Source organism: Sander lucioperca, chromosome 4, assembly GCF_008315115.2.
Source record: "Sander lucioperca isolate FBNREF2018 chromosome 4, SLUC_FBN_1.2, whole genome shotgun sequence".
Taxonomy (NCBI): domain Eukaryota; kingdom Metazoa; phylum Chordata; class Actinopteri; order Perciformes; family Percidae; genus Sander; species Sander lucioperca.
Window position 1 is genome coordinate 28,558,609 of NC_050176.1, and position 21,138 is coordinate 28,579,746.

General features: G+C 42.7%; 1 protein-coding gene across 1 annotated transcript; it reads right to left on the minus strand.

Moving 5' to 3' along the window:
• Positions 1-832: 832 nt before the first annotated feature.
• Positions 833-16,543, minus strand: tmem178 (transmembrane protein 178). Its single transcript, XM_031298598.2, has 4 exons — positions 15,930-16,543; positions 8,249-8,362; positions 6,789-6,926; positions 833-1,344 (listed from the first exon to the last, which is right to left on the minus strand). The coding sequence occupies exons 1-4, from the start codon at positions 16,441-16,443 to the stop codon at positions 1,103-1,105; spliced, it is 1,008 nt and encodes a 335-aa protein (XP_031154458.1). The 5' UTR covers positions 16,444-16,543; the 3' UTR covers positions 833-1,102.
• Positions 16,544-21,138: the final 4,595 nt, after the last annotated feature.

Sequence of the window (21,138 nt, forward strand, 5' to 3'; positions counted from 1 at the left end):
TGGAAACATCTGAACTCAGTCTGAAAACATCTGAACTCAGTCTGGAAACATCTGAACTCAGTCTGAAACATCTGGAAACATCTGAACTCAGTCTGAAATGATCTGAACTCAGTCTGGAAACATCTTGAAACATCTGAACTCAGTCTGAAAACATCTGAACTCAGTCTGAAACATCTGGAAACATCTGAACTCAGTCTGGAAACATCTGAACTCAGTCTGGAAACATCTGGAAACATCTGAACTCAGTCTGAAAACATCTGAACTCAGTCTGAAAACATCTGGAAACATCTGAACTCAGTCTGAAAACATCTGAACTCAGTCTGAAACATCTGGAAACATCTGAACTCAGTCTGAAAACATCTGAATTCAGTCTGAAAACATCTGAATTCATGATATCGTTCTGTTCCGTGTTCAGACCTCCACATCCTGTTCCACACGGTTATTATCCAAACTGAACCTGAACATTAAACGGAAATAATCAGTGAGAAACATGTGATGTCTGTGACATCACTGCAGCCAGCTGGAGCTCAGCAAAGATGTTCAGAAGAAGTCAGGTGAGTCTTGAATACTCTAAAAAATCAATACCTCAACCCAAACTTTAAAGAGACTTTGTTGGTCTCAGACTGAGTCGGACACGACTGCAGCGTGTCTGTGTCTTTGTGTGTGTGTGTGTCTATGTGTGTGTGTCTGTGTCTTTGTGTGTGTGTGTGTCTGTGTGTGTGTGTGTCCGTGTCTATGTGAGTGTGTGTCTGTGTCTATGTGTGTGTGTGTGTGTGTGTGTGTGTGTGTGTGTCTGTGTCTATGTGTGTGTGTGTGTGTGTGTGTGTGTGTGTGTGTGTTACATTAAAGTCCATATCATAAACACACAGCAGGGGGCAGCAGAGAGACTTCTGTCTTACAAACACTTTGCTTCAGATTCATTGAACACATTTTAGAAACACGTGTTGAGTTCCTGCGGTGGATCAGACCGAGGCTCAGCCTCCAGAACTGTCCAGAACCGTCCAGAACCGTCCAGAACGCGGCGTCCCCTGACCCAGGAGCATCCCGGTCCGATAGCCTGCCTGAGGTTTCCTCCCGGTCTGGTTGCCGGGCGGCCAGCAGCTCAGACGGAGGACTCGCGGGCGGTTTTGGAGCGCAGAGCTCCGGCCCGGCTCAGGAAGGGGAAGGTGGTCCCGAGGCAGCCGGCGGCCACGGTGAGGCCCAGACTGGCCCAGGCACAGCAGATGGACCAGCCGTACCCATGATCCACGTCCGCTGGCAGGCCGTAGATGAAGGGCGGGTTCCTGGAGAGGTCGTAGGTCACGCTGGCCGCATACGTACACAGAGAGATGGTGCAGAAGATCCCTGCAGGAAACAGGAAACAGACAATCAGCAGGAAGAAGTCTCTTATACCAAGCTCTGCACAGGGCTGTGGAGGAAGGTCTGGCTATACCACAGATGCATTCTGGGATACGAGAATAAACGCTCTGGGTTGTTTACATTTCTTTAAACCAATCACAGTTGTCTTGAGCTCCAGATGCAGCGACGGTGACTCTGCTAAACAGTCTCAGGAAGGAACCTCCCAGTTAGAGAGGAAATGGTCTAAACATATTCTTTATAAACCTCCCAGTTAGAGAGGAAATTATCTGACATATTCTTATAAACCTCCCAGTTAGAGAGGAAATGATCTAATATATTCTTTATAAACCTCCCAGTTAGAGAGGAAATGATCTAATATATTCTTATAAAACCTCCCAGTTAGAGAGGAAATTATCTAACATATTCTTATAAAACCTCCCAGTTAGAGAGGAAATTATCTAACATATTCTTATTAAATCTTATCAATCATTCCCTGAAAGAACCAGCAGGTCTGCCTTGTTGCTCCATCCACATCTTAATAATAATAATAAATTGAATTTATATAGCGCTTTTCACGAACTCAAAGTCACTTTACAGGGCAGATATAGATAATAAAGACAAACAAAACGAAGCAAAACATCTTCATAACTTGATATGTTCAGCGTGTAGCTCGCTAGCTAGTTGTTGTTTCCTGAAGACAACGGACTTGAGAACGGCAACCTTGTTTTTCACAGATTCTTTAAGCAAGCAGCATCTTCATATAACTGATTATTTTTCCTACGTTTAACGAAACAAAATGATCAGGATCAAGATGTGATCTAAAGCCTCTGCTGCCAAGATGAGAGCAGTAAATGCTACTGACTATCTATTAGTCATATTTAGTTCATATTTAAAAAAATCAATAGTTATTGTGTTGATATGCAATGAATGAACTGTAATACCTAATGTGACCAGCAGAGGGAACTATCTGGTGATATGACCATGGTGGAGGTTGGTGGTAAAGGGAACGAAGAAGAGTAGCTACAAGCTAGGTTTGGTGATGATGTTCGGTCGTACATTAAAGTTTGAGCACAAGCTCATTGTGGATTAAAACCAAGTCTCATCTTGAAGACTCAAACAACACATGGTACCAGGAGTAAACCGTTTTTGTCAAGCTTCAGTTTGACTCGTAAAATGGATGTTTTGAAGCCACTGGAGGGACTGAAACTGGTGGGTAATGTGGACAGCAATTGGCGGTCTTTTAAGCAACAGTTTGAGTTGTATATGGCTGCCATAGGACTGGACAGTAAACCTGACGCCAGGAAGATTGCGTTGCTACTTACGGAAGGGTGTCCAACACGTTAGAGTTTGGCGAAGGTGAAGACAAAGACAAGTACGACACCATACTGGGAAAATTCAGTGCATATTGCTCCCCACAGAAAAACATTGTGTATGAAAGGTATGTGTTCCGGTCACGGATGCAACAGCCCGATGAAACTTTGATTGCTTTGTGATTGATTTGAAGCTTAAAGCGCAGTCATGTGATTTTGGAGATCTGAAAGATTCTATGATCCGTGATCAAATAGTCTATGGAATCCAAGATAAGAGGAAAAGGGAGAGGCTTTTGAGAGATGCTAAACTCACTCTGGAAGAAGCAGAGAGACTATGTCATGCGAGTGAATTAGCCCAACAGCACGCAAAGACGTTTAATGAAGTGAATGCCACGGCAGTACATGACAGTGCTAAGGTAGCTGTAGTCAAAAATAAGATGAAAAAGTATACACCACAAAAGAAAAACAGAGAAGATGCAGCAGCGTACTCCTGCAAACGTTGTGGTAGCAGACATGAGCCCCAGCAGTGCCCTGCCTATGGCAAAAGATGCTCGACTTGCAAGGGAAAAAATCATTTTGCAAGACAGTGTTTATCAAAGGACAAGCCCAAGTCAGTGAGGCTAGTTGAAGCTACTGACCTAAGTGAGACTTTCTTTGTCAGCATGGTGTCTGGTGACAATGTAAAAAATGATGCCATAGAGGGAAATGCTAAATACTTAGAAAATGAAGATACATGGATTGTATCATTACCAATCAATGGAGCTTTAGTAGCGCTAAGGATTGACACAGGTGCAGAAGCAAACTTGATCGGCATGACTGAAATTAAGGCCATGAAAGAAAAGCCTAGAATAATCAAGAAAACAGTGCCACTGAAAGACTACAACGGTCAGTGCAGACTGAAAGTGACTGTGATGGACAAAAGCTACAATGTACTGTTCTCTGATGTACCTGAGGGCCGGGGGTCACTGCTCGGTGGTGTCTCCTCAAAGAAATTGAACCTGGTGAGGAGAATCTACCACATAAACTGCTCAGAAGCAGTAAGTGTACACACAGGCAGAGGTGAGTCCATTGTGCATCGTTACCAAGACGTTTTTAAAGGACTAGGATGCCTTCCATGCACATACAAAATCAAACTCAGAGAGGATGCAACTCCAGTAATCCATGCACCAAGGAAAGTTCCAGCTCCACTTTGGGAGTGCCTCAAAAAGGAACTGGAAAGGATGTGTCAGTTAGACGTCATCACAAAAGTGGAAGAACCGACAGAGTGGGTAAACTCAATGGTGTGTCGACAACAAGAATGCAAGCAAAGAACTGAGAATGTGCATGGACCCAGGAGATTTAAATCGAAACATAAAACGTGAGCACTACCAGATACCAAAACGGGAGGAAATCGCAAGTGAGATGGCGGGAGCCAAGAACTTCTCAAAGCAAGATGCGGCACAGGGATTCTGGCAAATCAAGTTGGATGATGAGAGCTCAAGATACTGTACATTCAATATGCCTTTTGGGAGGTATAGATTCCTGAGAATGCCATTTGGCATAATCTCAGCATCTGAAATATATCATCGAGCAATGAACAATATGCTAGAGGGCCTAGAAGGGGTCCGTAGTTATGTAGATGATGTGGTAATGTGGGGCTCCACTCTACTAGAGCGCAATGAAAGACAAAAGTGCTCCAAAGGGTGTGTGAAAATGGACTAAAGTTAAACCGTGCCAAATGCCAATTTGGTGTACACGAAATAACATTCCTTGGAGACAAGTATTCTTCACAAGGGATAGAGCCAGATGAAAGGAAAATAAAAAACATTTTAGGCTTTTTCAGACAAGAAAGGTGTGCTCAGAATAATGGGAATGATCAACTTTATTGAAAGTTCATACCCAACCTGTCAGTGAAAACATCAGCACTGAGAGAACCTCTCCATGACTCCAATGAGTTCAAGTGGACATCGAGAAATGAGCGAGAATGGAATGCTCTAAAGATCACACTGACCAATGCACCCGTGCTGGCGTATTATGCCCAACAAGAGACTGAAGATTTCAACAGATGCGTCAAAGGATGGACTTGGAGCTGTCTTGTTACAGGCAGAAGGAGATAGCTGGAAGCCAGTTGCTTACATTTCTAGGTCCATGATTAAGACTGAAACAAGATACACTCAAATTGAGAAGGAATGTCTTGGATTAGTTTATGGACTACAGCTCTTTCATTGCTATGTCTATGGGCTTCCCACATTCACAGTTGAGACAGATCATCGTCCTCTCGTGTCAATCATCAAGAAAAGTCTCAATGTCACCGAGGATTCAGCGGCTCATCATGAAACTGAAAAGGTATGATTTTGAGCTAATATACACACCAGGCAAGCACTTAGTGCTGGCAGATGCGCTATCACGAGCACCAGAGATGAGTACTGCATGCTCCACTGAAAGAGATTGAGAATCATGTCAACATGATCGTTGAGTCGCTACCTGTGTCTCACGTTAAAGCAAAAGAGATTAGTGAAGAAACAGTCAAAGACAAGGAGCTACAAACAGTGACGGAAAACATTCACAGTGGCTGAAATTGCTCTGCTCACAAGTGCAACTTCCAACTGTGTCATTACTCATGTCAAGTCCATTTTTGCCCGGCATGGGATACCAAAGACTGTAGTGAGTGACAATGGTCTTTGCTATAACAGCAAGGAATGCAAGACAATATGGATTTCACCATGTCACTTCAAGTGCACAGCATGCACAGGCAAATGGCAAAGCTGAAAAGGGAGTGCATATCATCAAACAGCTTCTCAAAAAGGCCACAGACAGCAAGTCGGATCCTTATTTAGCTCTACTAAGCTACAGAACGGCCCCGTCTTGAATGTGGTTTCTCCCCAGCAGAACTATTGATGAATTGCAAGTTACGCACAACCCTACCTTGCTATACAGACATCAAGGAGAATGCAGAGACAGACAAAACTGGAGAATATGAAATGGAAACAAAAACAGTGTTATGAAAAGTCAACCAAAACCCTCAGACCACTTGTCAAAGATAATGTGGTGCGTATCCAAGACCAGGATGCGTGGATCCAAAAAGCTCTTGTTCTCCAGGAGGTCGGACTGAGATCATATGAAGTAAGGACTGAGGAGGGTCACGTGCTCAGAAGGAACCGTCACAACCTTCTCAGAACCAAAGAGACTTTCAGAGAAACAGAAAGTGAAGATGAAGATGGAACTGCTTCTGTGCTACATGCAGAAACAGTGCCAGACCTGAAATCAGATGGACGTGTGCATGTGGTCACTCAGGGTCACCGGTCTGGAGGAGATCTGAGCGTCAAGTCTAAAGACCGGTCAGACTTGATCTGTGAATCAATGGACTGAACATGTGATGTTCTCTTTTTGAGTGTTGAAAGTGGAAAAGTGGAAAGTGAGATGTATAATTGGTGATCTTTGAAGTTCATTTGTTTAAAAAGAGAAAAGTATTGTTAAAAAAAAAAAAAAAAAAAAATATATATATATATATATATATATATATATATATATATATTTTTTTTTTTTTTCTCTCTGTAAATCTGTACATGAACATAACCTCCTGCGAGGTGATTATTACAACACACAACCTCAACATGCTGCCCTCTGCTGGTACACCAGATTATTACAACAACACAATATCATGCTCAAAATCAGTAAACTGATAAGGGTTATGTTAACAGATATCACCAGATAGTTCTGCCCGAACCGTTTTGTTTGTGGTTGTTACCATGGTGAATCGTAGAATCATGGCTCCATTCATGCTGCCTTTTTATAGTGGTGGTGCACGCGCGTAACCCTGAGTCAACCTACTCCGAGTTGATTGAACCAACTCAAATCAGCTGTTCTGGAACTGAAAACTCAGAGTTTCACATCTCAGGTAAATCAACTCAGACATCAGGGTTAGACTCAGAGTTTGGTAAACCTCCTTCCTGAAACGGACCCCTGGTGTACCAGCAGAGGGCAGCATGTTGAGGTTGTGTGTTGTAATAATCTGGTGTACCAGCAGAGGGCAGCAGAATCAAACTGCCAGAACTCCAGGTGTTCTGTCACCATATCTTCACCTGATAACACCTGTCTTCAGTCAGCACTGTCTGTCAGCCTGAGCTGGCCTCTGATTGGCTGCCGGCTGCTTCCTGTTACCTGCCATTAGGGAGAGCAGTCCGGAGACGTGCTGCGTCAGATTCTCCTCCCAGAAGAAGCCGACAGACGCCACGATGCTGCCGCACAGCAGCACGGCCGCCGCCATGCCCAGGAACCCTGCTGTGATACGACGTAGGTCTACACACACACACACACACACACACACACACACACACACACACACACACACACACACACACAGACACACACACACACACACACACACACACACACACACAGAGACACACACACACACACACACACACACACACACACACAGAAACACACACACACGCACACACGCACACAGACACACACACACACACACACACACACACACAGACACACACACACACACAGACACACACACACACACACACACACACACACACACACACACACACACACACACACGCACACAGAGACACACACACACACACACACACACACACAGACACACACACACACACACACACACACACACACACACACACACACAGAGACACACACACACACACACACACACACACACACACACACAGACACACACAGACACACACACACACACACACACACACAGAAACACACACACACACACACACACACACACACACACACACACGCACACAGAGACACACACACACATACACACACACACACACACACACACACAGAGAGACACACACACACACACACACACACACACACAGACACACACACACACACACACACACACACACAAATGAGTGAGTGTTGCCGTGGTAACCACCTCCTGCTGTCCCTCCACGCTGTTACATAACTCTGTGATGGCGTGTGGAGGACTCTTAACAGGGCAGTCTGTCAATAATCATCTATTATAATTCTGCTCATAACGGTTCATAACTACAGACTGAGCTTTACACCAGGAAACCTTTAAAAACCTTTAAATAATATTTAATAATGGTCCTCACGTTCTCAGCCAGACACATGCTCAAGTACACAGTAAAGAGGAGAAATGAAAAGCATGGTAACACGTCCAATATATAATATATAATATATGATATATTATATATGATATATATAATATATCATATAATATATAATATATAATATATGATATATATTATCAGCAGCAGACACCACTCATCCTGCTGGATGGTCCTAGTGTTTATAATGTTATATAAATGTATAAATGTATATAATATATAATATCAGCAGCAGACACCACTCGTCCTGCTGGATGGTCCTAGTGTTTATGTTATATAAATGTATAAATGTATATATGTATATAATATATGATATATAATATCAGTAGCAGACACTACTTGTCCTGCTGGATGTTTCTAGTGTTTATAATGTTATATAAATGTATATAATATATAATATAATATATTACGCAGCAGACACCACTTGTCCTGCTGGATGTTTCTAGTGTTTATAATGTTATATAAATGTATATAATATATAATATATAATATTACGCAGCAGATGCCACTCGTCCTGCTGGATGGTCCGCGTCAGGTTCAGAGGGATGTTCCTCAGTCTGATTGGCTGAGAGAAGTGATACTTCACAGCTGTGCAGCGATCAGCGATACCTGCAGAGACACAGATACATGTGATGTCATCATACTGCACCTGTGATGTCATCATACTGCTACTACTAGGCTTAGGGGGGTTAGGGTTAGGGAACACTGGGGGCGTTTCCCAATACCAAGAATGCAAAGAACGGACTTGTGTTCTTGGGGAGAACGTTCTTGCTAGTTGTACCTGGAAGAATGAACTTGCAAGTTCACAAGCACAGAAAACACTGTTGAGAGTTTGAGACGATGCGTACTTCCTGTTATTGCTCAACACCCCCAGCACAGAGGCTACCAGCAGGGCTCCAAAATAACAGCTAGAAATAAAAACCACAACAATATAACCACTTTATATTAAAACAATCTCCGGACAAGAAAACGTCACAATGTTACAACTATTGCAATAATATTGTAAAATAAAACTTATTGAGCTTTAATTTTATTGTTTATGGTTTAGCTCAAACACTCCTTACTTATTCAAAAGAGTGGAACGTGATCCCTACTATTATTAGTGTATAAGTTTAAGTCAGTTTAAATTAAAAAATAAGTAGGCATGCACTGGTGTGTCCTATGAGTTCATGATTATGATCGTGATCATTTCTGTATTATTGTAGTGCCCTGTATATGCCCAGGGAGATGGAAATTAGCAATTCAAATTATAAAGGTTGGTGTCTCCCCTTTAGTCTACATAACATGTCAGCATGTTACCACTTTATGTACCACTGTTGATTTATCATACAGACTGAAACTCTACTTCTAATAAATCAGAAAACAAATACACCAAAAAAATACTAAATACTAACTCTATGTATACGCAAATGTATAGCCTATGGCATAATTTAAACAAGTCTCCCGAAAAGAAACGGGTATATCTCTCTCCCCCGCCTCTGCCTGCTGCGCTGTGTGTGTGTGTGTGTGTGTGTGTGTGTGTGTGTGTGTGGAGTTTAACTCCATAAAGACAGTTAACCACAGGTTCCCATTAATCTTATGATGGACATGTGTTGTGATATTTAAACAAACGATCCGTCAATGGCGAAATATAAGCCTCTTATTTACGGGACCGGTCTAAAAGACCTCCGGCTTCCAGCGGGGTCTCTGAGCGTGACTATCCGAGCGACGAGCTAGCGGCCGGGGCAGGCGCAAGCTGGCGGCCGCCTCACTTCACGGAGCTCCGAAAACTCCGAAAACGTTGGAGCAAATTGTCAATTCGGGAAAGATTTTCGCAAAACTGCCTATATTCGAAATCTAAACCGTTGATTTCTCGCCTAAAATGTGGTCAGAAGTTAATTTGGTGATGAATAAGATGGTGAAAATTGTTAAAATTGTCCCGTTTTTGGACTGTCTATGTACCGGAAACCCGACCCTCACTGAATGCCGACATGAATGCTGGGATACGGGTGATGCGAAGTTCATACAAGTTACCAACCAATGCATCCTGGGTAAAACGGGCGTGTCAAGAACATTTCCGGGAATCTTAACTGTTCTTGGTGAAATGTGACCTTGTGTATTGGGACAGTATTTTGGCAACATGAGATAACGTTTCACAGGGACACAAGAACACCAGTCAGTAGAAGAACACAGATTGAGAAACGTCTCGGGTTATTGCTACTATATGACAGACTACAGTTTCCAATGAGGAAGCAGCAGGAAGCCATGTTTCTGTTCCAGCAATAAAGTTAAGCTGCAAATGCCAAATCTGCTACATGTCATGCCAAACTCTGCACATTAATCAAAAACACAGTGAAAGTATGTGTATTGAATGTGTGCCCTGTAATATTATCAACCATACTCTGAATTGTGTATATTGGCTTTCTCTTCAAAATCCTGAATCACCAATGCTGGCAAACGTCTGACACCACTTAATGCCACATACGCCTGGCCTGCAGAAAATACTTTGCATTCGCTTTACGTTAGAACGTCAGTTGCTTATCCCCTCCGTCCACTTCTTTATTATTAGTATATGTCAACAATGTGCACAGAATGGTCGACACTCTTTCACCTGCACCCATCATGAAACGGGAGAAAGCTTTGAAGTGGGACACATCAAGTTAGGTCCATAACTACGAGGGTGAGTAACATCAATTAAGCACATAGCATATGGCGCTAGCATATAGCCTGGCTAGCCTAGCTTGATGTCCGTAAACAAATAGATTTTCTTTATAGTTTAGCTAGATTGAACGACATATGACGGATAGTACGTGTGTATTTAATGACCACACTTTGTATTTTTTCCTCGTTAAGTTAACCATGTTCCTGGGGTTAGGGGTTACCTGTGTCTCTGTCTGAGTAATAATATATATAATAATAACAGACTGTGTCTGAGTAATAATATATATAATAATAACAGACTGTGTGTCTGAGTAATAATATATATAATAATATCGGACTGTGTGTGTCTGAGTAATAATATATATAATAATAACAGACTGTGTGTCTGAGTAATAATATATATAATAATATCAGACTGTGTCTGAGTGATAGGTGATATAATCAAACCAAATGCATTTTCATATTTCATATTGTGTAATGTGTTATTGAAAGAATCTAGGTAAAAGTTTAGAATGATGTTATGCAGTCTTATGCGTGAGAAGCTGGATCTGATCCAGATGTTGGCATAGGAGAATAACAGATACAGAAGAGGCCCTGATTGAACAGCTGTCAAGAGTGTTATGTTTTCTGTCATTCTATAGTGAATAACAACTTTAGGCACAGGTAACCTGTGACCTGAGAAGAGGCATACAGGAACTGTGTGTCTTACAGTCTATGGGAATAACATATTTGTTATGATGAGATCATGTAAGGGTTTCCAGATGGGGTTTCCTGGGGGGCGGCCCCAGAAAGAATAAAATCTATAGCAATCCTATGATCTGAGAGACACTCTGGGTACATGCATCTTGTGTGTACACATGGTTATCTCCTTCAATGTTGTGTGTGTGCAATATTGAATAAAGCAGTATTTAATCTGAAATCTGACTCGTCATGATGAAGTCTCCACCATCTGTCTCCAGAGAAAGTGAGAGAACCATCTCTCACTGAGTAATAATATATATAATAACAGACTGTGTGTGTCTGAGTAATAATATATATAATAATAACAGACTGTGTGTGTCTGAGTAATAATATATATAATAATAACAGACTGTGTCTGAGTAATAATATATATAATAATAACAGACTGTGTGTTTCTGAGTAATAATATATATAATAATAACAGACTGTGTGTGTCTGAGTAATAATATATATAATAATAGACTGTGTGTGTCTGAGTAATAATATATATATAATAATAACAGACTGTGTGTTTCTGAGTAATAATATATATAATAATAACAGACTGTGTGTGTCTGAGTAATAATATATATAATAATAGACTGTGTGTGTCTGAGTAATAATATATATATAGTAATAACAGACTGTGTCTGAGTAATAATATATATAATAATAACAGACTGTGTGTCTGAGTAATAATATATATAATAATAACAGACTGTGTGTGTCTGAGTAATAATATATATAATAATAACAGACTGTGTGTGTCTGAGTAATAATATATATAATAATAACAGACTGTGTCTGAGTAATAATATATATAATAATAACAGACTTGTGTGTTTCTGAATAATAATATATATAATAATAACAGACTGTGTGTGTCTGAGTAATAATATATATAATAACAGACTGTGTCTGAGTAATAATATATATAATAATAACCTGTCTGTGTGTGTCTGAGTAATAATATATATAATAATAACCTGTCTGTGTGTGTTTGGGTTTCTGCACAAATCGATGATGATGTAATCTTCAGTCTGATGCAGCGTAATGATATGAAACATGTTGTAATGTGATTAGGAGTGCAGTAATCTGATTACTCTCTCTCCTCTCTGACCTCCAGGTTTCAGCTCGGCTCGCTGCCAGACGCTGCAGAGAGAAAACTGCTGACATCATGATTACACCTAGCTTTTAATCTGCAGAGAGAAAACTGCTGACATCATGATTACACCCAGCTTTTAAGCTGTAGAGAGGAAGCAGGGTCAGAGCTGCTGTCTGAAACTGTCTGAAACTGTCTGAAACTGTCTGAAATTGTCCGAAACTGTCCGAAATTGTCCGAAACTGTCTGAAACTGTCTGAAACTGTCAGAAACTGTCCGAAAAGGTCTGAAACTGTCTGAAACTGTCCAAAACTGTACGAAACTGTACGAAATTGTCTGAAACTTTCCGAAACAGTCTGAAGCTGTCTGAAACTGTCTGAAACTGTCCGAAACTGTACGAAACTGTCTGAAACTTTCCGAAACAATCCGAAGCTGTCTGAAACTGTCTGAAGCTGTCTGAAATTGTCCAAAATTGTCTGAAACTGTCTGAAATTGTCCAAAACTGTCTGAAACTGTCTGAAACTGTCTGAAACTGTCCGAAACTGTCCGAAACTGTACGAAACTGTCTGAAACTTTCCGAAACAATCCGAAGCTGTCTGAAACTGTCTGAAGCTGTCTGAAATTGTCCAAAATTGTCTGAAACTGTCTGAAATTGTCCAAAACTGTCTGAAACGGTCTGAAACTGTCCAAAACTGTCTAAAACTGTCTAAAATTGTCCAAAACTGTCTGAAACTGTCTGAAACTGCCTGAAACTGTCCAAAACTGTCCAAAACTGTCTGAAACTGCCTGAAACTGTCCAAAACTGTACGAAACTGTACGAAACTGTCTGAAACTTTCCGAAACAGTCTGAAACTGTCTGAAACTGTCCGAAACTGTCCGAAACTGTACGAAACTGTCTGAAACTTTCCGAAACAATCCGAAGCTGTCTGAAACTGTCTGAAGCTGTCTGAAATTGTCCAAAATTGTCTGAAACTGTCTGAAATTGTCCAAAACTGTCTGAAACTGTTTGAAGCTGTCTGAAACTGTTTGAAGCTGTCTGAAACTGTCTGAAATTGTCAGAAATGATCCAAAACTGAAATTGTCCAAAATTGTCTGAAACTGTCTGAAATTGTCCAAAACTGTCTGAAACGGTCTGAAACTGTCCAAAACTGTCCAAAACTGTCAGAAATGATCCAAAACTGAAATTGTCCAAAACTGTCTAAAATTGTCCAAAACTGTCTGAAACTGCCTGAAACTGTCCAAAACTGTTTGAAATTGTCCAAAACTGTCTGAAACAGTCCGAAACTGTCTGAAGCTGTCCGAAATTGTCAGAAACTGTCTGAAACTTTACAAAACTGTCTGAAAGTGTCTGAAAGTGTCCAAAACTGTCTGAAGCGGTCTGAAACTGTCCGAAACGGTTTGAAACTGTTTGAAACTGTCCGAAACTGTCTGAAACCAGTTTGGACAGACCAAGAGGGTCAGAGGTTCTGCTCCTCCTTGTAAAAACGACAACAACTTCTAAAAAGAGACAAAACACAAAACACAAAAAGGATTAGGGTTATACAGACAGAACGTCTGGGACAATATTCTGGTTTTGCTAAAACCTGCATACAGAAACCAGTTCTGAAGCAGGTTCTGCTGCAGTTCAGCTTTGACACCACTGACTGGGAGAGGTTTCCCATCACACCGACTCTGAGTATTCAGACTCTTCCTACACAGCATCTGCATCGCTGATTCAGCCTCCACCACCCGGGCTAACCACAAGTCCTGGCTGACAGGAGAGATCCACTGGCTGCTGAGGGACGCCAGCTTAAGAACTGAGAACAGCGAGGACCAACCTGTGGCATAACCAGACCATCCCGGACTACAAACCCTCTCCATAGACCTGTGAAAGCAACACCTCAGGAGACCCCCGCAAGACCAGGCTTTCTGCCAAATGTCTCAAACCTCTCTGACTGTAGAGTCTGTAGAGATAAACGTCATTGTGTTCATGTCAGATAAAAGGTACGTTAATGTAACTGCTTTAAGGTAAACATTGATACTTTAATAACAGAGCAGGTTGAGGGAACCTTAGAACCCTCTCCAAGATCAACACCTGCAAGCCTGCCGGTCCGGACAACGTTCCCGGGCGTGTGCTGAAGGGCTGTGCAGGGGAGCTCAAAGATGTCTTCACAGACATTTTATACGCTCCTCTGAGTCAGGCTGCCCTCTCCATCCACTTTCAATAACTATCGCCCCGTTGCACTGACCCCCATTATCACGAAGTGCTTTGAAAGCCTAGTCCTGGCTCAGATAAAATCCACCCTGGACCAGTTAGCATACAGAGGTAAGAGATCCACTGTTATGCTTGAGCTCTCTACAACAATGATTAACAAAGTACCACTGTTCTGGGCACGGGGCCCCCCAAACCCCCTGCTCTTCACGCTGCTGACCCACGACTGCGCTCCATCAGAACCAACCACAAGCATGGGCGGTCTCATCTCCACCAATCATGAGAGCTCCTACAGGAAGGTCAGCCAACTGGTAACAACCTCTACCTGAACGCTGACAAGACCAAGGAGGTGGTTATTGATTTCCAGAGAGGCCGCAGCCCGAAACGCCCACTGACCATCAGCTGTGTTCGGGGGGGCACATCCGTGAGGATCTCTCCTGGAAAACAATCACTGCACCACTGCCTCTACTTCCTCCGCCAGCTGGTAGTACCTTCATTAATACATTAATAGTAGTACTGCCATTTTACTGCTGACATATCATTTATTAATACATGAAAGGAATGAAACTACCGTTTATTCTCATGGTTGATTAATGTGTGGATTATTTCCTCACATGTCTTGTTCTGTCCACAACTCAAAGATCTTGAGTGTCCTGTCCCAGAGGAGAGAAGACACTAGAAACTATTCATACACACACACACACAGACAGACAGACAGACACACACACACACACACACACACACACACACACACACACACACACACACACAGAGAGACACACAGACACAGACACACACACACACACACACACACACAGACACACACACACACACACACACACACACACACACACACACACAGACAGAGACAGACAGACAGACACACACACACACACACACACACACACACACACACACACAGAGACACACAGACACAGACACACACACACACACACACACACACACACACACACACACACACACACACAGACAGAGACAGACACACACACACACACACACACACACAGACAGAGACAGACAGACACACACACACACACACACACAGACACACACACACACAGACAGACACACACACAGAGACACACACACACACACACACACACACACACACACACACACATCCCTAAAAACTGCTGTGTTTAGCAATAAGTTTGTTATAGCACTTTAAATATCTGTACATATTAATAATATCTAACAATTAAATTCTCCTATGTCATACAAAACATATTGTATTAGGCTATATGACTATAAATACACAGTATATATGTGTGTATATGTGCAGTAGTAGATGTTATTATGAACAAATTATGACTATAAATATATATTTATATATATTTATAAACATAACATGCCTAAAACCCCAGAATATAGGCCTATGAGTGTCTCCCCCTGGTCACAGTGACTACAAACACACAGTATAAACAGACTATATATGTATATATGTAGAATATATGTATATATGTATATATGTATGTGTATATATATATATTTGGGATTCTGACCGCGGTCGATGAGCTTGTCGATGTCCGGGTCCAGACCCCGGAAGTAGCACTTCCTCCAGAGGCCGGAGTGCGCGGAGAACAGCGGCCTGCCGCACTCCGTCTCCAGGATGCCCATCCCCAGGATGGCCCGCCAGTTCTCCAGCAGCTCCTCCTCGCGGCTGCCCACGTGCACAGGCTTCATGTGCGCCACGTCCCGCGGCCGCGCGCCGCCGCTGCCGGTGTCCACGAGCGGCAGGTGGTAGATGGGCATCTCGCGGTTCTTCTGGTCGTTGGAATCGGACCCGTGGCGGTCGCAGTTGTCCTTGTGTCTGCGCGTGTCCGTCTCGTACCAGTGGTCGGAGGAGATGGCGGTGACGAGCAGCAGCAGCGCCAGCACGCTGAGTGCGAGGATCACCGCGGACACGGTGACGGTGGCCGGCCGCGCTCTCTCCATGGCCGGGACCGCCGGGACCGCCGGGACCGCCGGGCCGCTCCCGGTGCCGGGACCGGAGCCGCTGGTTCCGTTATTGCGCATCTTCAGCTGCCATCGCGGTCCGCGCGCCCTCAGCCGTTCCCCGTGCAGCCTCCGGAGCGCGTTGTCATGCCGACTGACGGACCGAGCGAGCTGAGGCAAGCTGGGGGAGGGGGAACACAGCAGCACCGGAAGTTCAGTGAAAAAGCCTTCAAAATAAAGGCTTTTGACTCGAGGAGCCGATACTACTATTACAGCAGCCTATTATGGGATGGATGCAATGTAGAGCAATGTTCATTCTGAGTTCTACTCCAGCTGGTAATCAGGAGGTTTCCGACCGTTTTTATAGCATCAAATAACTACTGATAGAGGAATGAACATCTTTGGGAAACTTTAATATGATGTGTAGTTTGATGTTGTTGGGGGCGGGGCTTATCAGCCACCAGGGGGCCATCCAGATGTTTGGGTTAGACCTCAATCTCAAGGATGCAAAGAACAGACCTGTGTTCCTGGGGAGAACGCTCTTGCTGGTTGTTCTTGGAAGAATGAACTCAAACTGTTAACAGTTTGAGACGATGCCTTCTTCCTGTTATTGGTCAACCCCCCCAGCACACAGGCTACCTGCAGGGCTCCGAAATAACAACCACAACAATATAACCACAATCTCCTATTGCAATCATATTGAAAAATTAAACTCATTGAGCTTTCATTTTATTGTTTATAGTTTAGCTCAAACATCCCTAACTTATTCAAAAGATCCCTACTAGTATTAGTGTATTAGTTCAAGTCAGTTTAAATTATAAAAAGAAGTAGGCCTATGCACTGGTGTGTCCTGTGTCCCTATTAGTGTTATGTGGAATTATCATTTCTATATTATTGTAATGTCCTGTATATGCCCTGTATATATCCTGTATATACCCTGTATATGTCCTGTATATGTCCTGTATATGCCCTGTATATATCCTGTATATACCCTGTATATGTCCTGTATATGTCCTGTATATGCCCTGTATATATCCTGTATATACCCTGTATATGTCCTGTATATGCCCTGTATATGTCCTGTATATGCCCTGTATATGTCCTGTATATGCCCTGTATATGTCCTGTATATGTCCTGTATATGCCCTGTATATGTCCTGTATATGTCCTGTATATGTCCTGTATATGTCCTGTATATGCCCTGTATATGCCCTGTATATGTCCTGTATATGTCCTGTATATGCCCTGTATATATCCTGTATATACCCTGTATATGTCCTGTATATGCCCTGTATATGTCCTGTATATGTCCTGTATATGTCCTGTATATGTCCTGTATATGCCCTGTATATATCCTGTATATACCCTGTATATGTCCTGTATATGCCCTGTATATGTCCTGTATATGTCCTGTATATACCCTGTATATGTCCTGTATATGTCCTGTATATACCCTGTATATGTGTCCTGTATATACCCTGTATATGTCCTGTATATGCCCTGTATATATCCTGTATATGTCCTGTATATGCCCTGTATATGTCCTATATATGTCCTGTATATATCCTGTATATGTCCTGTATATATCCTGTATATGTCCTGTATATGCCCTGTATATATCTTGTATATGTCCTGTATATATCCTGTATATATCCTGTATATGTCCTGTATATGCCCTGTATATATCCTGTATATGTCCTGTATATGCCCTGTATATATCCTGTATATGTCCTGTATATATCCTGTATATGTCCTGTATATGCCCTGTATATGCCCTGTATATATCCTGTATATACCCTGTATGTATCCTGTATATATCCTGTATATGTCCTGTATATACCCTGTATATATCTTGTATATGCCCTGTATATATCCTGTATATGTCCTGTATATGTCCTGTATATGCCCTGTATATATCCTGTATATGTCCTGTATATGCCCTGTATATGCCCTGTATATATCCTGTATATATCCTGTATATATCCTGTATATGTCCTGTATATATCCTGTATATGTCCTGTATATATCCTGTATATATCCTGTATATGTCCTGTATATATCCTGTATATACCCTGTATATACCATGTATATGCCCTGTATATACCCTGATATGTCCTGTATATACCCTGTATATACCCTGATATGCCCTGTATATACCCTGTATATACCATGTATATGCCCTGTATATACCCTGTATATACCCTGATATGCCCTGTATATGCCCTGTATATGCCCTGTATATGCCCTGTATATACCCTGTATATACCCTGATGTGCCCTGTATATACCCTGTATATACCATGTATATGCCCTGTATATGCCCTGTATATACCATGTATATGCCCTGTATATACCCTGTATATACCCTGATATGCCCTGTATATGCCCTGTATATGACCTGTATATACCCTGATATGCCCTGTATATGCCCTGTATATACCATGTATATGCCCTGTATATACCCTGTATATACCCTGATATGCCCTGTATATACCCTGTATATACCCTGATATGCCCTGTATATACCCTGTATATGCCCTGTATATGCCCTGTATATGCCCTGTATATACCATGTATATGCCCTGTATATACCCTGTATATACCCTGATATGCCCTGTATATGCCCTGTATATGACCTGTATATACCCTGATATGCCCTGTATATGCCCTGTATATACCCTGATATGCCCTGTATATGCCCAGGGACAACGGATGGAAATTAGTAATTAAAATCATAAAGGTTGATGTCATAGCAAGTTACCACTTTATGTCCAACTGTTGATTTATCATACAGACTGAAACTCAACTTCTAATAAATCAGAAAACAAATACACCAAAAAAAGTATGAACTAAATACTAAATCTAATGTATAGCCTATGGCATAATTTAAACAAGTCTCCCGAAGAGAAACGGGTATCTCTTTCCCCCCCGCCTCTGCCTGCTGCGCTGTGGCCATGTGTGTGTGTGTGTGTGTGTGTGTGTGTGTGTGTGTGTGTGTGTGTGTCTGTGTTTGTTTATATTTGAAATCTAAACCGTTCATTTCTCGCCTAAAATGTTCTCAGAAGTGAATTTAGTGATGAATAAGATGGTGAAAACTGTTAAAATTGTCCCGTTGTTGGTCTGTCTGTACCGGAAACCCGACCCTCACTGAATGCCGAAATGAATGCTGGGATGCCAAGTTCATACAAGTTACCAACCAATGCATCCTGGGTAAAATGGGCGTGTCGAGAACATTTCCGGGAATCTTAACTGTTCTTGGTGAAATGTGACCTTGTGTATTGGGACAGAACTTTAGTAACACGAGATAACGTTTCACAGGGACACAAGAACACCAGTCAGTAGAAGAAACGCCAAGTCAACATGTGGCGCCCTTCTGTTCTGCTCTGCCATGTTTTAGAGTTTAAACTCCTCCCTACGTGCACACTCTTACCTAAATGCACACGCCTCCCTACGTGCACACTCCTCCCACGTGCACACTCTTCCCTACATGCACACGCCTCCCCACGTGCACACTCTTCCCTACGGGCACACTCCTCCCTACATGTACACTCTTCCTTATGTGCAAACTCATCCTTAGGTGCACACTCCTCCCTACGTGCATACTCTTCCCTACGTGCACACGCCTCCCTATGTGCACATGTTCCACCAAAACAAGTTCCTTCTAGAGCCTGTTTCGCAGAGGCACCGGGGCTCTGTCCGGAGCTCAGCGATTGTGATTGGATGCCAGTAAAGCAGAGCAGGATTTGTCCTCTCCAGGAGGGCTGTGGATGTAGAGCTGGACACTCTCCCTGCCATAATGATGACATCATGAAGTCAGACTGAAATACAGCACGCTGCTGCAGTGGGAAAACATCACCCAGTCTTATTCTGAAATCACAGACAGGAAGTGCTGATGTTTTGTCAAGGCGGCTGACTTGACGCTTCCTCGCTGAGCTGGGTGTGACTCCCTCTCTCTCTCTCTCTCTCTCTCTCTCTCTGTCTCTCTCTCTGTCTCTCTCTGTCTCTCTCTCTCTGTCTCTCTCTGTCTCTCTCTCTGTCTCTCTCTGTCTCTCTCCCACTCTCTCTGTCTCTCTCTCTCTCTCTCTTTCTCTCTGTCTCTCTCTGTCTCTCTCTCTCTGTCTCTCTCTGTCTCTCTCTCTCTGTCTGTCTCTCTCTCTCTGTCTCTCTCTCTCTGTCTCTCTCTCTCTCTGTCTCTCTCTTTCTCTCTCTCTCTGTCTGTCTCTCTCTCTCTCTCTCTCTCTCTTTTTTTCTCTCTCTCTCTCTATCTCTCTCTCTCCCTCTCTCTCTCTCTCTCTCCCTCCCTCTCTCTGTCTCTCTCTCTGTCTCTCTGTCCTCTGTCTCTCCCTCTCTCTCTCTCTCTCTCTCTCTCTCTCTCTCTCTCTCTCTCTCTCTCTCTCTCTCTCTCTCTCTCTCTCCCTCCCTCTCTCTGTCTCTCTCTCTCTCTATCTCTCTCTCTCCCTCCCTCTCTCTGTCTCTCTCTCTGTCTCTCTGTCCTCTGTCTCTCCCTCTCTCTCTCTCCCTCCCTCTCTCTTATCAACAGTAATATCTGATGATCATGGTTTTTATGACCAGTCTCAGTGTAGAGCTGAGTCTCTGTTTCTATGAATGCTCCAGTGTAGTTTTTATGTTTGTGTCTCCAAGTCAGATTCAGATTCAAAAGTCTGGAGAAACTACAGGAGATCAAGGTGATGCTGTAGAACATCTGCAGCCTGCAGCCTCTCAACATCTGCAGACTGTAGTCTTTCAACATCTGCTGACTGTAGCCTCTTAACATCTG